Genomic DNA, 20,537 nt, shown 5'->3' on the forward strand with positions numbered 1-20,537 from the left:
GAAAGATATGACGTGTACTACGTATCTTTCCTTGTCTCTTGTTTTTGTATACCATGTATCATTGGTATGTTTCATGGGGGTAGGGTACTTCAATGTTGTGTTTTAAGACCGCAGTGACATAATGAGGGGCTTGTGGGTTCCTTTTAACTTACGCTAGTTCTGGTTGGTTCACTGGGCATGGATAATGTATATCAATGAATCAAGGGTTTCGTTCATTGCACATAGGTAAGAGAGCAAGAGAGAGAGGGAGAGAAAGAGATAGGTAGGTTGATAATACACATAATACAATAATGTCTGTCCAATGAACCATGCCTGTCGATTAAAACGTAAAATGAAGCAACAGTAGTAGGAGTGCCAGCATGATGAGGATAACAGATAGTACGCCCGCATTTTGTCTATTTTCAAGTCATTCCAGATCTTTGCTTGCTTGGTTGATTGAATTGGGTTTAATTTGTTGTTGATTTGCCTCACGGCGGAGTCGAAATCAAGGACTGGGCGTCCCCTCTTCATATCGCGGACCATCGTCACCGTCACCGTATGCACCTGCACCTGGGGTTGCAGCGGCACCGCCCATGGCTGGGGTGGGAGCGTCATATGGACGACTACCGCTATCGAAGGCAGCAGGCGTAGGTGCGTCGTAGGGTCTCTTGGACGCGTCGCCCGGTGTAGGGGCGTTGAAGGCACCTGGAGTAGGGGCACTGTCCGCCCAAGCTCCAGGCGTGGGCGCCGAAACGCCGGGTGTGGGAGCGCTTCCATAGGCACCGGGCGTAGGAGCGGAGTAGCCTCCCGGTGTTGGGGCATCGTAGCCACGGTCTTTGGTGCCGTTGCTGGCCGAGGCTCCAGACCAGGCGGGCGTGCGGTTGCCGGCGTTTGCGGAGCCCCAGGCCGGAGTCCGGGAGCCTGCAGCGAAGGCATCGAAATCACTGTTTCCTGAACCGACATAAGGAGTGCGTGCGCCGGCGTTCCAGGCGGGCGTGCGTGAGCCATAGCCTCCGTAGGCGGTATGGCTGCCATCGTATGGATTAGAGGTTCGGGAGCCGTCTTGCTTCCAGGCCGGTGTACGAGAGCCACCCAGGCCGGTCCAGGCAGGTGCTGAGGAGACTGTTAGTATGATGGAATGGAGTCAGACGCAGCAAACGGTGACACTTACTTCTGGCGGACGAGGCACCACCCCAGGCGGGGGTCCTAGATGAGTCTCCAGCTCCCATGGGGGTACGACCACCCTGCCAGGCAGAGGGAGGCCCTCCAGATCCACCATGCGGGACACGCGGTCCACCGCGGCCACGACCCATGTCTATCGTCTGACCGGTAACAGGGTCCTTGACGACGAGAATGTCTTTGGGAATGGAAACCAACTTGTTTTTCGAGTGCAGTTCCACGCGGGCTTGGACATCAGTCGAGTCCTTGACGATACCAACAAGACCCTTGAAAGGTCCCTTGCGCACCATGACCGTCTTGCCGATCATCCTGTCACGCCCGAAACTCCTCTGGGGAGGGCCCATCATGTTTCCCGGTGCCCCGTTTCTCATCAAAGCCGGGTTCATCTTGGTAAGATCGGGACCTGTGGCGCGACCCCCCTTGGCGGAGACCGTCACCACGTTGGTGGTGCGCACAACGACAATGCCCGAGTTCTCAGCCTGCGCCTTGTTATGCAAGAACAGGAATGAGCGGTGGATGTGAAGAATCACGCCGTTCCTCTGTTCTCCATAGACCTCTCGGACCGTATCTCCATGGCGAATCTCGGCACCATTACGATCGGTAGCCACTGCATCTTTACGAGGCGTGATCTTGTTCGCCACTTGCGTAGGCAGAATCGTACGAATCGAACCGTTCTGATCCAACACCCGCAGCGATTCTCGGTCAACCTTGACAATACAAGCAACAGTAGCAGCACTAGGTGTGATTAGCCCCAGTCCTCCAGGTTGCAGGATCAAGAAACTTACTCTAATTGTACCAAGTCATGGACGTCGAACATCCCCAGTTTGCCATCAACACCCGTCTCCGCAGAGAGTCGGAGATCCTTGCTGAAAACTGTGATTTCCTGCATACTCATGTCGCTAAGTAGAGTCACAGTGTCGTCCTTGACCTGGACCACCATACCCAACTCATCCTGGTATCTACTACCACCGATGACCTTGACATGGTCACCCTCTCTGAAGCGCTTGCGGAGCGACTTGACAGGCGCATCAATCGTCTGTCCAGCCAGGTCACCCTCTGTCACCAAGATAGTGACGATGTCTCCACGAGTAGAGCTTGTCCGACCAATCAAACCCTGCTGTTCACCCCGGAACACTTCAACCGGGTCTCCAGGGAGATAAGAATCTTCGGCGGTAGAGTTCTTGAGCGTTTCGGCCAAGGAAGCCAGATCCAGATTCGAAGTGCCATCCTCGGAGCCTCGAGCAAACATGGTGACTTCCTCAAGCCGAGGGTTCACACTCTTCGCAATCAGATGTTGAACCTTCAGGTCCTTGATTAAGAAGCCGTCCACATACGTCTCGCCGAGGTAGTTCCACGACTTTCCACCCAAACCAGACGTAGCAGATAGGTACTTCGCATGCTTCTTCTTGGCCTCTGCCTCGCTGAATGCACGCTGGGGAGGACGGGCAACGGCTGGGTTCACGCCAGGGCGTTTCCTCTTGGGATCGACAACAGGCGCACCAATGTCCTCGTTCAAGCCGTAGTCCAAACGAGGAACCAATCTCACAGTCACGGCCAAACCATTTGTCTCGACCTCCTCAATCTGCGCCAGATCACCCTGGTATTTACCACGCTTGATACGAACCCAGCCTCCAGGCATGAGCTCCTCGGACTTCTGAACTCGAAGAAGGTCAGGCATCTCTCTCACTGGAACAAGGATCATCTTCGTTCTCGGATAGACGTTCGTCATGTCCTGTAGGGCTTCCATGACATCGGCCTGCCTGCGCGCCTCGACGTAGATGTACCCGGTCATAGCACCTCCACGCTCAAAAGCCGACATGATCTTGATGGGGTTTCGAGAGCCCGGCGGTCGCTCTTCTATACGCTTCTGGATTGCAAACACGACTTCACGTTCCTTGCCAGCTTTGCAGCGAACACCCCAGATGCTGGGATCGTCGACACTGGGAAGAAGCAGTCGCTTCGGAACAACAACAGCATCAGTGGCCGCGGCGCGGTTCCGTCCATACCGCTCCTTGAGCATCTGAGCCTGCTTCTCTGCATCCATACTAGCCGCCAGTTCACGCTGACGATCAAGCTGTCTGTGTCGGCGGTCATCCGTTTCAGCGCCAACCGGAAGGGCGTCCATGTCATCCGGGTGCATCTCCCCGCCAAATTCAGCCAGTTCATCCTCATCATCCTCGGCCTCGTCCTCATCCTCATCGACACCGGCCTCTTCTTCGAAGAAAGAGTGCACACCGGCCTTCCGTCTGCGCTTCCGGGGACGTCCCTGTCAACGAAACCATGATCAGCGACCTTCCAAGCCCAAGAACCACCAACATAGACCAAATCCAAATACTCACAGCATTAGCGTCCTCATCGTCGTCTTCTTCCTCTTCCTCCTCGTCTTCATCTTCTTCCTCTCCTTCCTCATCTTCCTCATCGTTCTCGCCCTCCTCATCTTCATCATCGGCCCTCCCTCTGGTGTCATCCTCACTGCCAGCACGATGCCGTGCAGTACGCCCAGTGTTCACATCATCCTCGTCATCGTCGTCGTCATCATCATCGTCCCGACCGCGATGCGCAACCCTCTGTCCCTGCCCGTCAGCAATGTCGTTCGCTTTTGCCACCCCCTACCGGAACAAACCTTTGTATCCTCATCTCCAGAGTCATCCGCCGGGGCGGGGTTGAAGTCATCGTCCTCCTCATCAGACCCAAAGTCATGGGCCATCACGTTGCGAGACATGTTTCAAAGCTCAGCCGATTGTGGCTTTCGGGTAAGGTAAGGTTCGAGTGAAAGAAAGCCCTGGTATCCAAATGGGCTATTCGAGAGCTCGTCAATCAATTTTGAGTTTTTGAAACCTGTGCTGGTCACGCAGAGGAGCAACAGGTATCGAGTCGGCACTGAGACGCTGGCTGTGGCGGATCAAGCTCACCGGCGTTGAGAGACAGGGACGCCGCAATGCTCGAGCCGGAAAGGGTGACGGAGGGAAAATCTGAGGCGACAAAGGCGGTCTAAATCAAAGGAAATGAAAAGAAAAGGGTGAGACTCCAGGAGCTCGACAGGTACTCGGGCGGCGGTTGGTTCCGTTCGTTCGGCGAGTCCGCGACCGCGACAAGGATGGTGTTGTAGTCTTCAACCGACTAGGGTGAGAGCGAGGGAAAAAGAAGGCGGGTCGGAGTTTGCCACGGTGTCCAAGACGGGATGCTAACACATAACAACCTGCAGGTACTCGGAAAAGACAAGAGGGGGTTGATCAGAGAAAAAAAGGTGTTTTGGAAGAGAAGTGGTGGCCGAAGTTCAAGATCGATGGAATCATCCGGGCGGGCGACTTGCACGCTTGGCGTCTTTGCCGTGCCGGACTGCGCCCGGCTTGCGCTTTTCTCCGCTTGAACCAGCCGCTCCTGCGGTGTTACTCTTGTTACTAGAGGGGGCATGGCGGTTTTGAGGTTGTCTGTGTTACGTTCTGTCCGAGGCATTGAATTTGAAGTAATCATACTTCAGATATAGGGTATATGGGTGCGGTGTTGACTCAATTCCTGCACATTTCTTCTAACTGTGGCTCTGATCTACGGATATAAATATAGAGGGCGAGGATGAGGGCAGGAAATTGTCATCAATAAGCTAGTGGCGCATCTATATACTCCAGAATTTCAATCAGCTTGGCATGAACAGTTACAGCAGACTCAAAGTTTGAGCCCAAACATTTGGTGCACACGCAAGCTCTGGCGCATGCTGAGATCCAACATGATTTCCTCGCTTCCACCTGGGATCGCGTAGGCACGAACATCACGGTACAGCCTCTCAATCTTACCACCTTGTCCGCCTCGGCTATAACTGAGACCGCCGAAGATCTGACTGGCTTCACGGGCACAGAACTCAAAGGTGGTGGTAGATTGTGCCTTCAGACCGGCAATAGCTCCACCCAGCTTGAGCATGGCTTCGGTCTCATCCATCGATTGGCACTGGAAGATGATGTTCTCCAGCCAGTTGTAGGTTGCCTCGATCTGACGGGCCATGTGTGCCAGCTTCATGCGAATGACGGGATGATCGATGAGCTTCTTGCCGAAGGTTCGGCGCTTGTGCGCATACTTCATCGACTCTTCATAGCACACACGGGAGAACCGAACACACTGGATTACAATGCCAATTCGCTCGTGGTTGAAGTTGGTCATGATCACTAGAAAAGTGTGAGTGATTGCGACATTGCATTGGGATCACAAGTGGCTCACCTTTGAAACCTTGATTCTCCTTTCCAATGAGATTCTCAACTGGCACCTTGACATCCTCAAAGGTGATATAGGTGGTGCCACTGCTCCAGACACCCTGGCAATCCATGCGCCTGGTGCTGACACCGCCCATATCTCTCTCAATGAGGAGCACACTGACGCCATTCATACCAGGGCCACCAGTTCGGACCGCGGTGGTGAAGTAGTCGGACCAGATACCGTTAGTGATCCACTTCTTCTCGCCGTTGACAATGTAGTGCTTGCCGTCGGGACTCAGCTTGGCCTCGCAGGTAAGGTTGGCAACATCGCTGCCCGCATCTGGCTCGGTAATTGCCAAGCAAATGCGCTTGTCTCCGGCCAATATAGCAGGCAGGATTCTTTCGACTAGAGGCTTCTTTCCAAACTTCACCAATGGCGGACAACCAATGCCAAAGCCACCGATGAGGTTCCAGACCAGGCCACCGCTTCCGACACGAGAGAGCTCATCAGTGAGGAGCATTTCATGGAATAGGTCCCAGTTCTCTGGCGCAACGGACTGCACACGGTGCGCAGTATAATCGACAGGGTACTTCTTCATACCAAGTAGACCTGCCAAGTACCCCCTTTCACCCATCTGCTTATAGATATGATCGGGCACCTTCTTGCTTTCATCCCATTCGGTCACATGCGGCTCGATCTCTGAATCAACCCATTGGCGAACCTCATCGCGGAGCGCGGAGTGAGTCTGGTTAAAGTAAGGCGAGTGATACTAATAATCATCACATAATGGTCAGCCCAGTTTTCTCGCACTCCCGGTTAACTGAAACTAGCCAGAAACCCCAAGGAAGAAGACTTACACCTTGGTACCACGAAGGATCTGCAAAAGGGACCAAGTCACCATACGGATCTTGAGTCTCCGACGACTTCGCCGAAGCAACATCAACGGGTGCTGCCACAGGCTTAGAAGTCTGTGTCTTGGCCGGAGCAGGAGACGCAGCAGGCTCGGATGCAGCCGCCTTCTTCGAATCCAAGGAACCAATCTGCAGCTTTCCCTTGTATTTCTTCAGAATTCCCTCATTGTGATATTTCCAGAACTGTTTCGAGGCATCTTTTCCGGCAACCCGCTGAAGGACTAAGGTGGTATGGTTAGTTGCGGAAATCCGGCGCAAATTCCGGATGCGATCACATACTCTTCTTTCCACCTGAGGGTCGCAAATTGACGTCAGCATTGTAAAAAGTGCCTTGGGAGCAATAGTAAGCCCAAACATACCTGGATGTTCGTCTTGGAAGCCGGTCAAGTCATAGACGTCCTCGTCGATAATCACCCAGAGGTTATCCGGCTTGCTGTGCGACGCTACGTCGTCTTTTGTGAAAGTCTTAGACATGATGCGTAGAGGAGGGTATAATAGACAAGGAGACTAGGGTATATGATTGTAGATAACAGGGTAAGGTAACTAGAGGCCCCAGACGGTAGTTAGCAGGAGCAAGGATGGGGAACCGGGTCTGCGGGATATGGGGAAGCAATCTGGGGTAGGAAAAAGAAGAAGAAGAGTAAGAAGTTGAGAGAAAACGAGACCAACAAAGGGGGAGAATGGGTACCCGATATAAGGTAGGAATAATAAGCACAAATCACGGAGCTTCCCCCGCCACAGAGAGCCTGACTATCACTACTTACCTAGGATAAATGAAGCCGTCTGATAATAATATGGTATCTACTGGCGGTCGAGCGACGGTGGATACCTTCGGACAAGATGTACTCCGTAAGTATAGAAGCGAATAATAGTATGTACAAGATGCAACGGCCCACTATTGTCGGGGTAATTACAAAAATGAGGCACGGGTAGGGGGGACCTGGATGAGGGATCTCCGGAGACAACTTGAATGCTTTTCACATGTGCTTCCTACATCATTGCCCATTTTCCATGCTTTAGGACTGAACGGCTCACGTGGGCCACACTCCTCGGCCAGCCCGGATGAATTGGTCGCTGGCTCTTTTGACCGGCTCTTATTGGCCAACTGTCCCCTCGGGGCGTCATGGCACGTGCACGATTGCGCCTAAAGGAGGAAGTGCCGAGGCAGATTTGCCCCGATTGCCGGCACGTGACGGAAGCAAGGTCGGGGGTGGTTATGTCATGAGGCATTCTGCAGCAGGCCAGCATGTGAATGAGGGCTGGATGGGATCAGAAGGATAGAAATCTGGCACGCAGGAAGTGAGGTCTCCACAGCGACTATCTTGTCGAAAGGCTGATTCGTCAATAGCGAGTACCATGTCTGAGGATTTCCAACCCCATGCTTTGTTGCGGCCGGGTGCCTTGGATCGTTATGGTGGACAACCACTAATGACATCTCCCAGAGCCACTGGATGTCAGTGTGGGGGATACGACACTGATATAAAACCTTGACTAGAATCCTACGAACATGTCTACCCGATGAACCATGGACCACACTTAGAACGGTGGGTGAGGGTGTGATTGATGATTCTCATCACTCCTTCGATTCTATCATAGAAGTTTAGACAAGCTTAGATAAATGCAGAATAGATAATCCAAACGTTAGGCAGCTGTGCCACTTTCAAGATAAGACATGAATCCATAATTAACCTAGTATTACAACGAGCGCCAGATCGTGCATTTAGCTGCGATTGCCAGCTCTACTCGTCATCTGGATCGGTTTCATACTCGAAATCGTTCGGCACAGGGGCCTCTTCCCCGCCTTCCTCATCCTCATCCACGGCCGTCAGGACGCCAGCTGCAGCCGCAGCATCTGCCAATGCGGCCGAATCGGCACCCAGCGGGAAACGACCAGCTCCACGCTGAGGTGTCTGCAGTCCCGCCCCGCCCATGACAGCTTGTAGTCGGTCTTGCAGCGTTTCCCCTGCGTCCAGTGCGGGGGCAGGCGGCTTAGCCTCCTTAACCTCCTTGGTAGCCGTCATCTCAATAGTCTCGCGGGCTTCCTCGGGGGTCTTGTCGAGAACAACCACGACTCCACCGGTAGGCTGTGTTCAAGTTAGCAATCACGACCATCGTAGTTGAGACATATGGGACTGGCAGGGTTACGTACCCGTTTGACCGGCTCGTACCGCGGGTCGGGGAATGTGAGGTACTTGAGCTGGGCGGGAAGGACTCTAGACATGTTCTCGAGCTCATATCCTACCTTCTCCCGCTCAACCTTCTTCTTCTGACCCTCGCCAGCCTCCTTCTCACCTTCCTTCTCCTCCTCGACCTTGACTGCACTTTCGTCCGTCTCCATCTTATCCGGAATCTGATCCGACACCTTGGGAGTAGTGGGGGTCTGATCAATGTCCATGCTCTCGCGTCTTTGTTGCTTCTCCCGGCGCTGTGCACGGCGTTTGGCCTGCGCGGTGGTGGAGAGGACAGCTGTCTTGACCTTCTCGGGCGCTTCCTCGGTCTTGACCTGCTGTTCCGGAGGATAGTCGAAGAGGCTTGGCCTTGTGTTGCTGTGGAATTTGAAGAACGGCACCTCGAGTTTCTGATCGACACCGATCACGGAAGTCGGGGCAAAGCTGAGGGACAGGAAGTGGGTGAGAGGGAACCAGTACCAGTACTGAAGGAAAACAGCTGCGCCGACGATACCGGGCATGTTGAGGTTGCCGGTCTGGGTCTGGAGACTGATGGTGCAATTGCGACCGCCGGCGTCGATAATACCAAGGGCGACAGCGCAGCCAAATTTGGCCATGGCATCTTCATGCCTATCTCCAATCATCTTCATCATGACCTTGCGAAGTGAGCTAACACGAGGGTTCATGGCTTCATTTTGCTGGACCAGAACCATGGCCAACGAAATCAGAGCACCCTGTCTCACAAAGTCCGTAGAGTCCTTGAGCATGGGCTCAAGCAGGTCAATGGCTTCATCGAGACCAGTTCCGGCACAAGAGATACCGAGAGCCATGGCTGCACCGTACCGCACATGAGGATTGTAAGATTCGGACAGAAGCTCCACCATGCGGGGCACGCTCTGGTGCTTCCTGAACAAGATAAAGCCCAAGCTCAGAACTGCAACGCGACGAACGTCATCGTTCACGTCGCTAACAGCAACGTGAAGGAGCTTGCGCACCGCCTTGTTGCTGCTGCTTCCACAGTAGGCGAGGGCGATGGTCATGATACCACCGTAGCGAAGAGCAGGATCAGGGTCGCCGAGAAGGCCGTTGATCAGCTCATCAGCTGCTTCTTGACGACCGTACATGATCAGAGCCATACCCATGGCCAAACCACGAACGATCTTCTCGTGCTGAGTGTCATGGGCATATTGGATCATATCCTCAAGAACCCTCATGTTACCTGTACCCAACATGACAAGACCCATGGCAAGACCGACAGCCTCACCGTTGATAGCCGAGTCGGAGTAAAGAACATTCCGAAGATCGTCGTAGATTCCCTCATCGCCGGTAGCCATGCCTGCCACACCAAGACCTAAAGCACCACCATGCTGAATGACCTCATCTGTAGCCTTCTTGAAGTAATCACGGATGACATTGACAGCCATGCCGCCATGGTTGGCGTAAATCAGACCGTACGCAAACAGCGAACCACCTTGGCTGTAAATCGAACCAGCTCCACCAGCCCCTGCAGCTCCACCGACGCCGGCGATAGAGCGCTCCTTCGGCAGATATGGCTGCAAGAGCTTTTGTCCCTGGGTCAAGTTGCCCCGATGGATAACACCAAGGGCCGCAGTAGCTGTGAACTTGGACCAGTTGACGGCTTTACTCAACCACTCAAGATTTTCTCGGAAGAACCTGTCGCGTGCGGTGCCAGCATGCATAAAGCCATTTGACAGCGAGATGGCGGAGTGGAAGATGGAGTTTCGAGCTTCCAGGCTATCACGAATCTTGTTGAGAATGGCGATGTCGGCCTTGCTGTTCCGGTATAAAAATTCCACGTTCAACTGGTTGGTCTTGACACCGTCAACGATATCAAGGATGTTCTTGAATGCCGTGCGTGCTTCAGGCGAAATCTTCGTGCGCGCATTGTTTTCTCCAATAGACCTCGACTGGTTGTCCAGCAAAGGATCGGACTCCTTTGCCTCCTCACCTTCTGTTGCCGTCTCCTGCTCAGCGTCGCTTTTCTCCGGTACGAGTTCGGAGATCTCCTGGCGGACCTTTTGAAGGAATTCTTGTGTGCTGTTATCGTAAAGGTCGAAAGAAATCTGGTAGGCAACGGCAAGTGAACGAGCATCGCCCTTCTCAACCAACTGTCGGAGGATGACAGACGCCATTGAGTGTTCGTTGAGGTATACAACACACTTGGCGATGGAAAAGTAGTCGGGGGCCGGAATCTCGTTGAGTAGTTCTAGGATGAGTTTAAGGATCTTAGGCAAAGGATTAGCTCGTGAAATCTCCCGATCGTGATAGAGGAAATTATACCTCGTTGCGGAAACAGCGCTCCTGCACAATTCCCATGCAGATATCCAGTACGTACTCCATGAGTTCCTCGCTCCGCCGCGACTCGCCGTTCTGCTTCTTCTCATCCTCGCTGGCCCGGATGATGGTCCTGCGAAGTACGTCCAAACTCTTTGCTTCGATGGCGATTCCAATCACTTGACGGTAGCGCTTTTGAACGAAGCACTGCTCAAATAAGCGATCGATAACTGCCTGTAGATGACCCTGCACACCACGCTTCAGAACGAGAGGGGTTTCTTCAGCGTGATTAAAGCCCGCGTCCTCGCCGCCCGGATAAGCGGCGTCCACTCCAGGCACTTCTTGCCTAGACAAGAGCGACTTAGAAGGCAAGGCTGATTGCGAAAAAGGGGTGATCGGAGATGTTAGGCTGGCGGAGGTACTAGTGGCGCCTTCAACGGAGGTTGGAAAGGCAGTGTTGAGATTGGCGGGTTGGTCACCCGCGACCGGCCGCTGTGCCGCTGACAGAGAGACGAAGGTATCAACGCATTTCGCTATAGATCCCAGTGAGATAAAGCCCCAATGACGGGACGCCCAAGAGTCCGATGTTCTTACCGATGATAGTTTCCTCGAATTCGCCACCGCTGTCCAACTGGAAAAGCTTCCCAGCACCTAGAGCGAACACCATGCTCTCGTTGTATTCTTGAAGGTGGTAGTACACCTTTGCGGCGACCAAGGCGGCCAGCTCGCGTTCGGGGAAGGACTCATCTTCGTAAAGTGCTTCTCTAAATACCAGATAGTCAGCATCGACGTATTCCGCGATCGTTCGACAAGGTAAGGCATGTAGTATAGAGGAATTTGACATCTTTGAGGGACAAGGCGAAGGACGAACATTTGGGGAACGGCATCGACAACTTCTGTCCAGAGCAAGTCGATTTGTGAATCTAAGGTCTTCAAAGCAAAGACTCTCAACTCCGGATCCGGCTCAGAGAGAAAGCCGACGAGGCCAGCGGCCGAAGCAAGCCCAACCATAGCTGTTGGGAGAAGGGGACTGCTGTCGCGAGGGGAGTGAGGCGACAGCTGCGAGGGAGCTGTAAGATTGATGGGGGTGGCCCGGGTGCGTAGGAGGGCCTTTAAAGAGATCTAAGTACTCAAGAACGAAATTTACAGAAAGGGATAGATGAAATATTCAAAGCAGCAGAAGAACGGATGATGGATGCAATGGGCTCGGAGTGATCAGGAAGCTTCCTCCAGAGCAGCGAGACACACGTCAATGGAAGCTGTCGAAAGGTTCCCGTGGTTCCTGCAGAAACCCCTAGAGACGGCACGTGACCGATGATGGCATGGGCTTCGGCCTGGCAGCTGCCCGGCGCCGTGATCCCTTGCAAACACGGCACCTTTACTCGAGGGTCACAGCTCGGAGCTTTACTATCTCGGAGCATCGCACTGGGAATACATCTGAATGCACGGGTAACCCTTGTTTTTCTATCCAGTCATCCTCCAGAATGTCGACTATTCTTCCGCAAGACAGAAATAAATACCTCCCGCCCCTGCCCATCGGAACCTCCTCCCATCACCAAGACCCTTTTGTTTACATTGACCGCCAGGCCAAACACATTCAGCGTAATCTACAGATCCTAATCGATGCCCAGAGCGAAGGTCTTCTAGCTGGTCTGGCGGGTCCACAGCGGGATGGTACTCTTTCCAGCGGAAGTTATACCCCAACCTCGGAGACAAGCAATTCCCAGCGTCCGTCAACCATACCGGTCCGGCAACCGGCCCCGGAGAAAATCGGGCTGTCTGCTGCACGACAGGGAATATTTAGATCCATCTTCGACCTGCTGAAGCTTCGGGAGGAGGAGCGAGAAATACTAACATTCCGGATTGATGAAAGAAAGGATGCGTTGGGAGATATTGACAAGTTCAACACTCACCGCGCCGGGCTGGAAAGCGCCATCTCGACAATCCAGGATAACCGAGAAGGCCAGCATACTCAAGCATTGAGGGAGGAAAGTCGCAAGCTTGAAGGGGATATTCATGACTTGGAGACTAGGCTGTCCCAGATGAGGGCAAGGCATCAGCACGTTCTTCGCGAATTATCCCAGATGGAAAATTCTATTGAATCAAAGCTGTCTTCTTACAAAGCCTCAATGTCTCTCCTAGAGTCGAATATCAGAAATTACCTCCAAAATCCACCCGTGAAACCTCAGTCGACCAGCCCCAATGATGCGACCTTCTACTCCTTGAAGCCTAACCGGCGGACCCTTGAGATGGCACAGGAACACTGGCAGAAAGAGCAGTCGAGTTTGCAACAGAGACAACAGGAAGTGAATACCGAGATTGAGGCGCTCGAAGCAGGAGGTGGTGTCTGGAAACAGGTGGTCGGGGAAGTCTCTGGATTTGAGAAACGACTGAAGTCAGCCATGCGCCTTTCTATTCAAAGCCAGTCGCAGATACTGAAGCATGATGGCCCATCTGGTAGCAAGTCCGAGGAGGACCTTGCCCGGGCAATGCTGGATGATCTGACGCATACCACAGAGCGCGTAGAATACCATCTAGAGCTTGCGGAGAATAAAGATTGGAAACTGTTGGTTTGTTGCATCTCGGCGGAGCTCCAGGCTCTGCGAGAAGCGCGACAACTGCTATTGGGCATCTTCAATGTGGCCGAAGCAGACATCTGGCCGTCTGTCGAAAAAGGAGCAGATTTCAGGAGTCAGCCCCATGGCGACGACGACTCAGAAGCCGACCCCCTTGGAGTTGACAACCCTGAACCTCCGGCCGACTTGCTCAGGGATACTGGGGAGCACCAGCATGGCACAATTTCCCACTCCGATGATGAAGATGATGAGCCGGATCCTGCCTGGCTGCTCCCAGAATCTTAAAAGGGTCCTTATTGTGACCCACCAGTCCCCCATGGACAAATGTGAGCCGTCAATTAGCGTAGTATCTCTCGGGTAATTATTTCTATTCTCCAGGCTATCTTAGAAGCTTCTGTCTAACGTTGTGTATTCTACCCGGCTATTAAAGTGCTAAGGAACCTTTTACAAGACTATTAGGACACCCTCAGCGGGTGCTGGGGCATTCATGAATAGGATGAACTTTCTAGAAACGAACAAAATGCATCATACTTGTTGGTTTTTCTCATGCTGCTTCTCGAAAAGGCTGCTAACCATGACAGCTTCATGGCAGCACCCGTACAATCTCTACATCCAATGGTGTCAGCAGCATCGAAGTGTTCATCAGTCATTCCATGGGAACGGCAGTTGCGGTAACTTCAGCGTCACGAGGGCTTTCAAGCTGTCTAATCTAGATTGAGCATGACCCATATCGGCATTGTCAGTGATCGAAGGATTGTCAGGTTGACACAGGGGAATCGACTGGAGGCCCTTTCCCTTTTGTACCATGGACATTATCCTCGTTGGTATTGTCTCGCTAATTTATACGGTGTTTCCCGGAGGCTTGGAAGATCTATTAAAGCATCCCAGGACTTGTTAACCTGGCGTCTGCAATGGTGCTACCAAAGTTGGGAGTTCCATCATTCCAGACAGGTCTCCTGTTAATCACAAATAAGGGACGGATGAACAGGTTTAGGCCCCATATGTGCAGCAATGGTTCTCGACCGCTCTTTTTCGAAGAACACCTCCTGCACGGTCCCCTTCGAGCCCGACGTGCACCTTATCGGGTGAGAGGGAACGCATCCTTTGCAGGGGTGTGTAAGGGCAGCCACTGTCACGCTGGTCCCAACAACTGATAAGGGACGAAGGGACCAATGCCATCAGTTGATCGATCACTTTGCTTTGGAAAGCTCATGACGCCATATCATTACCTATGAAAGAGACTGATACCAGGGTTGTGCCTATGCCATCAACTATCACCCATGTAATGTGGTTCTGGGGAGGAACTGGCTCAATTACAGTACGGAGGAATCGGTAGGGTTGCTTGCCCCTCCCCCATATAAAAGGTATCTGTACCACTATTATCCGCTTTGACCACTGCCCTGAAACTCCATCACAGTCTACAATATGGATGATGTTGTTCTGGATAACAGAACCCCCAATGCATTGGAAAGCAACCGATCACTCACCGGGAGGACGTCCACTTAGAGCAAGAAATAAGCACGGCGCGACGCAAGAAGCCTCCCTCGTTCTACATGTCGGTGCTTATGCTATCCCTCATTACGATCATTGTATCATGGGACGCAACGGCGCTATCGGTGGCACTGGCGGTGAGTTCCTCAGCAGGCATTTCCTTTTCGTTCACTAACAACCAACCCCGTGCTGTATGCAGACCATCACCAGCCAATTACAGGGCACAACATTCCAGTCCTTCAGGGCAAGTATTGCCTTCACCCTGGGCGTGGCAGTGACGCAACCTATTTATGCAAGCGTGTCGGATGCCCTGGGTCGTAAAGCTACCCTTGTACGCCTCGATGGTGTTATTTGCCGTGGGATCAGTCATCTTCGCGACGGCATGCAATATCAACGTCGTTGTCGTGGGCCGGTTGATCCAAGGCCTGGGAGGGGGCGGCTTGGATGTGCTCGAGACGATCATTCTCACCGATATCACCACCCTCAAAGAGCGACCGCGCTATCAGGGCGTAATGTCAGTGTCTATTGCGTCAGGGGTGATTGGCGGGCCACTTGTGGGTGGTGTATTTGCCGAATACGTCAATTGGAGATGGCTCGGCTGGATTAATCTGCCCTTTGTCGGATCTGCTGCCGTTCTGTCCATTTTGTTCCTCCGGTTACAGTCAATTGATATGGACTTCAAGACCAAGGTCCGGCGCCTGGATTGGGTGGGGTTCCTCCTATTTACTATAGGCGCCACCGCGGTAGCCTTGCCCTTGAGTTGGGCTGGCTCTCTATACCCCTGGGGCTCATGGCGAACACTTGTCCCCTTGGTCATTGGCTGCTTGGTCCTGGTTGTGTTCGCAATTCTAGAAAGGAAAGCGATCGAGCCCATGATCCCGTACCGGATCTTCGACAACAGGACGGCAATTGTCTCGGCAGTCTTGGGCCTCTTCCACGGGTAGGTCTTGTACACCGTTGTTATGTACCTGCCCCTGTTTTTCCAGGCGATCTTTCTTCAGGCACCTCTCGACGCAGCAAAGCCTATCCTACCATTCTGCCTTCTCCTTGTGGCTCTGAGCATCATTACATCAGTGGTGATAGACTGGACCCGTCGGTACCGGCTAGCATTCTGGCTGGGTTGGATCCTGACCACCGTGTTCTTGGGCTTGTTATATCGGGCCGGCCGAGACACCAGCCAGGCGGAGTTGAATACCTTCCAGGTATTTCTAGGCAGTGGAATTGGCATAATTCTTACCGCTGGCACCGTCGCGATGCTGGCCAGTGTGACCCGAGTGGATGATGCCGGACTAGCCGTGGGGCTTCTTCTTGTATTTCGCATCCTTGGTTCCCTCCTAGGTCTTGCTATTGCCTCGACAGTCTTCAGCTCTGTTTTCCAGAAAAGTATAGCCGCGGTGGGTGATCTACCAGAGTCCTTGAGCATTCTGCAGGATGCGAGTAGAGCGATTGACTTTATCCCGGAGCTAAGAACCCTTAACCTGCCAGATGACATGATGGATCGATTGATAGATGCCTACCAGAAACCGTTTCAGATGATCTGGTTGGTCTTAGCATGTATCGCGGCACTGGCTTCGTTTATATCGTTCTTTGTCAAAGACTTGACCCTTGAAAAAGAGGAAGTTGGCAGGCAAGGGTTCCAGTCGTCTTCATGATAGCGCTCCTTATGCCTGGAGCTCGCCGTCTTGATAGCCGAATTGACATAAGAACCTGTAGTATTCGTTGTCTGTGGGAAGCGATAGCACGAAACGAGCTTATTCATATCGGGGAGGAGCTCGTCAAGGTCATAGATCAAATACGGCAAATGATGCTCTTTCTCTGAAGGCCGTTTAGTGAAGCGACACCAAATTCGGCCTAGAGCGGACAGCGAAAGCCCCTCGGATTCAATCGCTGAGCCTTTGGGCGGCGAGACCTGAACATCACTGTACAATAAGTACGAGTGAATCTCTTTGTGCATCAGTCATCGTCAGGATGACAATAAGCTATAGCAGCCACTCCCAGTTTGCATTTACTTGAGAATTGGCGTTGAAGCGATATGCGTCGGCCGTTGGCAAGCAACTAGAGGATTCCTCGCTACCCCACCCCTCATCTGTTGACGAGTTACACCTTCGGCTCGACAACCAGAACAGTCGCTTCAGCCAATTTCGGGAAACGAAACACTGTTCCACATTCTAACATGTATATGCAATCCAATCAAACGCTTTGGATCCATCGCTGCCTTCATTGCCTCCAATGCCTTTGCACCCAGCATCGTATGCTTTAGTGCCATTGCATACCTTATAGATGCTGCAAAGGATTTTTCTGCATCTTATAGCGTAAGAATAACACTTTTTGTGACGCTGAAGGCAAGCTCATCGGCATGCGGATGATTTCTGGACACTGGATACCTTGGTCCCAATCGCCAAATTTCTACACGACAAGTATCTTTTTGACTCCTTAGACTTGGAGACGCATGACTGGGTGTTAGGCGCTGTCCAAGAGCCTGCAGAGCTGTTCATTCCGGCTGCAGAGCATATCGCCAAAAGGTGGCTGCAGGACTACCGATGGCAACCCCGGATATGCATGTTGATCATATATCGGATCAGATGCCTGGTCAATGGAGATCGGGATGAAGTATTTACCGATAGCCCTACCACCTCAAATGTGCTTGATTCAGCAGAGTGGAATCGGAGAGTTGCCATGTGCCTTAGAGACATGTCATACTTTGAGGAGGCCCAGGTTCATTTTGAAGCTGCACTGAGACTGGACTGCCAGATTTGGCTTGCTAGGGGTGGCCTGGCATACATGTATAGCCTCAATGGGCAACATGACAAAGCTTTGGATCTCTACAAAGCAAATCTTGAAATTCTGGATGCGGCTTATCTGAATACTGAGATTTGGGACATGCTTCCTCACGATGTTGGCTCTGATGATATTGCTGACGGTTACCAGTCCATAGGTGAAGAATACCTCGCCCTCAATGCGCTGGCCTACTTCGAGAAAGCACTTGATATCTCTAGAAAGGGGGAGTGCCTCGAAAAATTCATTGAGCTCCGTGCGGCGGATAAAGTCTCGGAGAGCAATGAGCAAAATATACAGCACTCCAAAAGAATGGGCACCGCATCTGATGATGGACTTCCCCGCGACATTCATGCAGGGGAACTTCCCAGTGCTATACTTACAATCCTTGGTTAGTAGGGTCTACGGTACCCATCCTCTGATCAAGGCCATTCAAGCTGGGCCAGGTACTGCAGATGCCGAGTGCCATATTCGGTTACTGGAAAGAATCACCAAACGTAGGGTGGTCCACATGGAACATGTCTCTGAATTGGCTGCCAACAACGGCCATTCTCGGTTTGTGGTATCATCGAATCAATGAGCAGGAGAAAGCCAGGGAATGTCTCCTCCCATTTGCCAGGCAGTTCAAATTCTCTGATACCGACGTACTAAGCACCTATTTTGCCAGCTACATTTTTGCAACGATTTTACTCGTGATGGGGGATGATGCCACCGCGGCGGCTATCCTGCACAATGCTGTTTACCCGGGGGAGACTGCTTGGAGCCGCGAAGCTCGGTGTGGGTTGGAGCCCACAACCTGGGCAGGTGCCAATCTCTGCCGGGACTGTGCAGTTGGTCTGTTTGATGATTGCCTGCGACTCGTGAAGGAGAGGCAACCGATGAGGGTCAACATCTGCAGTCCAGATCACTCCTGGGTTTGCATCCCGGGTTCATCGACAACCCCAGGGCCTGACGATGTGTGTGTTGATGACCAGATTACGATCCAAGGTCTAAAAAATAGAATCAAGAAGCAGTGGGGGCTGTGAAGACTCGAATGATAGCCGGTCTTGGCTGTCGGTGTACAGCAACGTTACTACTACCAAACCTGATCCTCTTCTTGGAAATAGATTAGATTAGATTGGATTGGTATATCCTGGACTTTTTACACCAACGCAATATCTCACATTGTGAATGTATTCCTTTCGATAGGGTTATATATCTCGGTCTTGAACTATCTATGATTTTTCCTTAGTCCCAACGAACCAACCACAGAGACACGACTTGTCTCACATGAATAATGGATCTAAAGTTTTACGTTATTGAAACCCCTTATGCAAAAGGTCAACTAACCTTATTCTCATCCCGGTGTGATCATCTGGAACAATTTGCTCTGATAGTCATCGCATGATGTCCACACTGAGCACTCTACAACTATACTAAGTAGAGTGACCGCCAAAGCGACCGACTAGTAGTAGTCGCCCCTCCCCCATTGGCCACCAACGCTAATAATCCCACTGCATCCAACACCATAACCTTTTCCCCCATTCGTTTCATTCCACTTTTTCTTTGTATAATTCTACCCTATTTACCCAGCTACCTATTCTACCTATCTGCCGACCCAACCTTCGTACTCGTAAGCCTCCCTCTCCCCATACACATATACACACTTCTCCTACCTCCCACTTCACTTCCTATTCTCCCCTCCCCAACCCAACCCAACCCAACCCAGAACCACAATAAGAGCAATCAGCAAACTGCAGGACGATGCCCCTCCCCGCCCCCACATACACATTCTCCATCCCCTCTATCCACGATCGCCTCCGACTAGATTGTCGGGTTTATCTTCCCCAGCAACAAACATCACCACCACCAGCAAAACAAAAACAACAGAAACAACGACACCTGCAGCGCCAACGCGGAGCCATCATCGCGCATCCCTATGCGCCTCTCGGAGGGTGTTTCGATGATCCCGTTGTTGGGTTTGTCGGAGGAGAGCTCCTAAAGGCGGGGTTGGTGGTAGGGACGTTTAATTTTCGGTGTGTTGGTTCTATTTCCACTATTTTTAGTTATGTTGGGTGTTTGGTGGTTGCTGATTAGAGTGCAGGGGCGCTGGTGATTCCGGGGGTCGGACCAGTTGGACGGCTAGACCCGAGTTGGCGGATTATGCCTCTTTTTATGTCTTTATGCTGCTTTATTTGCATTTCTTGGGGGGAAGGGGTATAGGGGAAGGGAAAGGGGAAAGCGATATTCGTATTGTCTTGGGCGGGTATTCCTACGGGTCTATGATTGCGTCGCATCTCCCTGGTCTGGATGCTATCGTGGATCTGGTGAGGAAAAGCTCCCCTGATACTCCGATCCATGAGATCTATCAGATCGCGGACAAATTGTCGCTGTGTCTGGGGGATGATCAATCAACTTCGAGGCCATCACCCACATATCGCCCAGCGACCGTTGAAGAAATGGGACAAGCTGCTGACAGCATTGGACGGGCAGCTGTTTCTTATCTTCTCGTGTCGCCTCTTCTCCCGCCAGTCAATCAGTTCCTAACATTGTTCTCAAAAATGTCACTCGATGCGGGCGCGCAGACATCCGCTCAAGGGAGACAGATATCCTGTCCCAAGCCAGCAGCCCAACTCTGTGCACATGAGACATTGGCTATCTATGGCGACCAGGATACCTTCACATCGGCGAGTAAACTAGAAAAATGGTCAGCCGAACTGGCCCATGCACCCGAGAGTAGATTCCAGGCGGTCGAGATCGAGGGCGCTGGCCATTTTTGGAGGGAACATGGGGTTGAGTCTCAGGCGCGAGAGGTGATCAAGGACTGGGTGTGTCAGATGGCTTAATATCTGGAGCATAATATCGTTTGATAGGGACACCGCTGGGTGGTCAGCCTACATTTATCGTGTTCGGCAGCGGGTATAGATCATTCGTCGTGGAGCAGAACAGACACGAGAGGTCTTTACCAGACCACCAACCAGATAGCGGGACCCTTCTTC

General features: G+C 52.3%; 8 protein-coding genes across 8 annotated transcripts; 5 read left to right on the forward strand and 3 right to left on the reverse strand.

Moving 5' to 3' along the window:
• Positions 1–484: 484 nt before the first annotated feature.
• spt5 (transcription elongation factor spt5) lies at positions 485–3,880 on the reverse strand (the record flags this gene model as incomplete). The annotated part of the gene is made up of 5 exons (XM_025613150.1): positions 485–1,092; positions 1,151–1,893; positions 1,944–3,424; positions 3,498–3,723; positions 3,765–3,880. 5 exons carry the CDS (start codon positions 3,878–3,880, stop codon positions 485–487), a joined length of 3,174 nt encoding a protein of 1,057 aa, XP_025470270.1.
• An 850-nt stretch (positions 3,881–4,730) lies between these two features.
• BO94DRAFT_532454 (putative acyl-CoA dehydrogenase) lies at positions 4,731–7,213 on the reverse strand. The gene is made up of 6 exons (XM_025611120.1): positions 7,019–7,213; positions 6,614–6,797; positions 6,534–6,545; positions 6,201–6,475; positions 5,368–6,112; positions 4,731–5,315 (listed from the first exon to the last, which is right to left on the reverse strand). The coding sequence occupies exons 2-6, from the start codon at positions 6,726–6,728 to the stop codon at positions 4,822–4,824; spliced, it is 1,641 nt and encodes a 546-aa protein (XP_025470271.1). The 5' UTR covers positions 6,729–6,797; positions 7,019–7,213; the 3' UTR covers positions 4,731–4,821.
• A 585-nt stretch (positions 7,214–7,798) lies between these two features.
• On the reverse strand, positions 7,799–11,950 carry BO94DRAFT_532455 (proteasome regulatory particle base subunit RPN2). The gene is made up of 5 exons (XM_025611121.1): positions 11,589–11,950; positions 11,312–11,481; positions 10,724–11,250; positions 8,404–10,668; positions 7,799–8,338 (listed from the first exon to the last, which is right to left on the reverse strand). The coding sequence occupies exons 1-5, from the start codon at positions 11,726–11,728 to the stop codon at positions 7,994–7,996; spliced, it is 3,447 nt and encodes a 1,148-aa protein (XP_025470272.1). The 5' UTR covers positions 11,729–11,950; the 3' UTR covers positions 7,799–7,993.
• A 120-nt stretch (positions 11,951–12,070) lies between these two features.
• Positions 12,071–13,679, forward strand: BO94DRAFT_345546 (uncharacterized protein). The gene has a single exon (XM_025607068.1). The coding sequence runs from the start codon at positions 12,202–12,204 to the stop codon at positions 13,576–13,578; it is 1,377 nt and encodes a 458-aa protein (XP_025470273.1). The 5' UTR covers positions 12,071–12,201; the 3' UTR covers positions 13,579–13,679.
• A 1,167-nt stretch (positions 13,680–14,846) lies between these two features.
• Positions 14,847–16,436, forward strand: BO94DRAFT_621906 (MFS general substrate transporter; the record flags this gene model as incomplete). The annotated part of the gene is made up of 4 exons (XM_025617027.1): positions 14,847–14,921; positions 14,984–15,101; positions 15,151–15,704; positions 15,771–16,436. The coding sequence occupies 4 exons, from the start codon at positions 14,847–14,849 to the stop codon at positions 16,434–16,436; spliced, it is 1,413 nt and encodes a 470-aa protein (XP_025470274.1).
• Positions 16,437–17,013: 577 nt separating this feature from the next.
• Positions 17,014–17,955, forward strand: BO94DRAFT_582901 (uncharacterized protein; the record flags this gene model as incomplete). Its single annotated transcript, XM_025615511.1, has 2 exons — positions 17,014–17,033; positions 17,127–17,955. The coding sequence occupies 2 exons, from the start codon at positions 17,014–17,016 to the stop codon at positions 17,953–17,955; spliced, it is 849 nt and encodes a 282-aa protein (XP_025470275.1).
• On the forward strand, positions 17,652–18,689 carry BO94DRAFT_532456 (uncharacterized protein). The gene has a single exon (XM_025611122.1). It carries the CDS (start codon positions 18,078–18,080, stop codon positions 18,582–18,584), a length of 507 nt encoding a protein of 168 aa, XP_025470276.1. The 5' UTR covers positions 17,652–18,077; the 3' UTR covers positions 18,585–18,689.
• A 613-nt stretch (positions 18,690–19,302) lies between these two features.
• On the forward strand, positions 19,303–20,384 carry BO94DRAFT_459907 (uncharacterized protein; the record flags this gene model as incomplete). The annotated part of the gene is made up of 2 exons (XM_025607862.1): positions 19,303–19,574; positions 19,643–20,384. The coding sequence occupies 2 exons, from the start codon at positions 19,303–19,305 to the stop codon at positions 20,382–20,384; spliced, it is 1,014 nt and encodes a 337-aa protein (XP_025470277.1).
• Positions 20,385–20,537: the final 153 nt, after the last annotated feature.

The sequence above is a fragment of the Aspergillus sclerotioniger genome, assembly GCF_003184525.1.
Source record: "Aspergillus sclerotioniger CBS 115572 chromosome Unknown BO94scaffold_6, whole genome shotgun sequence".
In the NCBI taxonomy this organism is placed as follows: Eukaryota; Fungi; Ascomycota; class Eurotiomycetes; order Eurotiales; family Aspergillaceae; genus Aspergillus; species Aspergillus sclerotioniger.

Excerpts from the sequence above, each read along its gene's own strand:
- BO94DRAFT_532454 (XM_025611120.1), bottom strand. The coding sequence starts at position 6,728 with ATGTCTAAGACTTTCACAAAAGACGACGTAGCGTCGCACAGCAAGCCG. Across the intron at positions 6,113-6,200 it reads ATCCTTCGTGGTACCAAGGT|TATCACTCGCCTTACTTTAA; the intron begins GTAAGTCTTCTT and ends GATGATTATTAG. Across the intron at positions 5,316-5,367 it reads GGAGAATCAAGGTTTCAAAG|TGATCATGACCAACTTCAAC; the intron begins GTGAGCCACTTG and ends ACACTTTTCTAG.
- BO94DRAFT_532456 (XM_025611122.1), top strand. The coding sequence starts at position 18,078 with ATGTCTCTGAATTGGCTGCCAACAACGGCCATTCTCGGTTTGTGGTAT.
- BO94DRAFT_345546 (XM_025607068.1), top strand. The coding sequence starts at position 12,202 with ATGTCGACTATTCTTCCGCAAGACAGAAATAAATACCTCCCGCCCCTG.
- BO94DRAFT_532455 (XM_025611121.1), bottom strand. The coding sequence starts at position 11,728 with ATGGTTGGGCTTGCTTCGGCCGCTGGCCTCGTCGGCTTTCTCTCTGAG. Across the intron at positions 11,482-11,588 it reads GTCGATGCCGTTCCCCAAAT|AGAAGCACTTTACGAAGATG; the intron begins GTTCGTCCTTCG and ends TCTGGTATTTAG. Across the intron at positions 10,669-10,723 it reads AGCGCTGTTTCCGCAACGAG|ATCCTTAAACTCATCCTAGA; the intron begins GTATAATTTCCT and ends CCTTTGCCTAAG.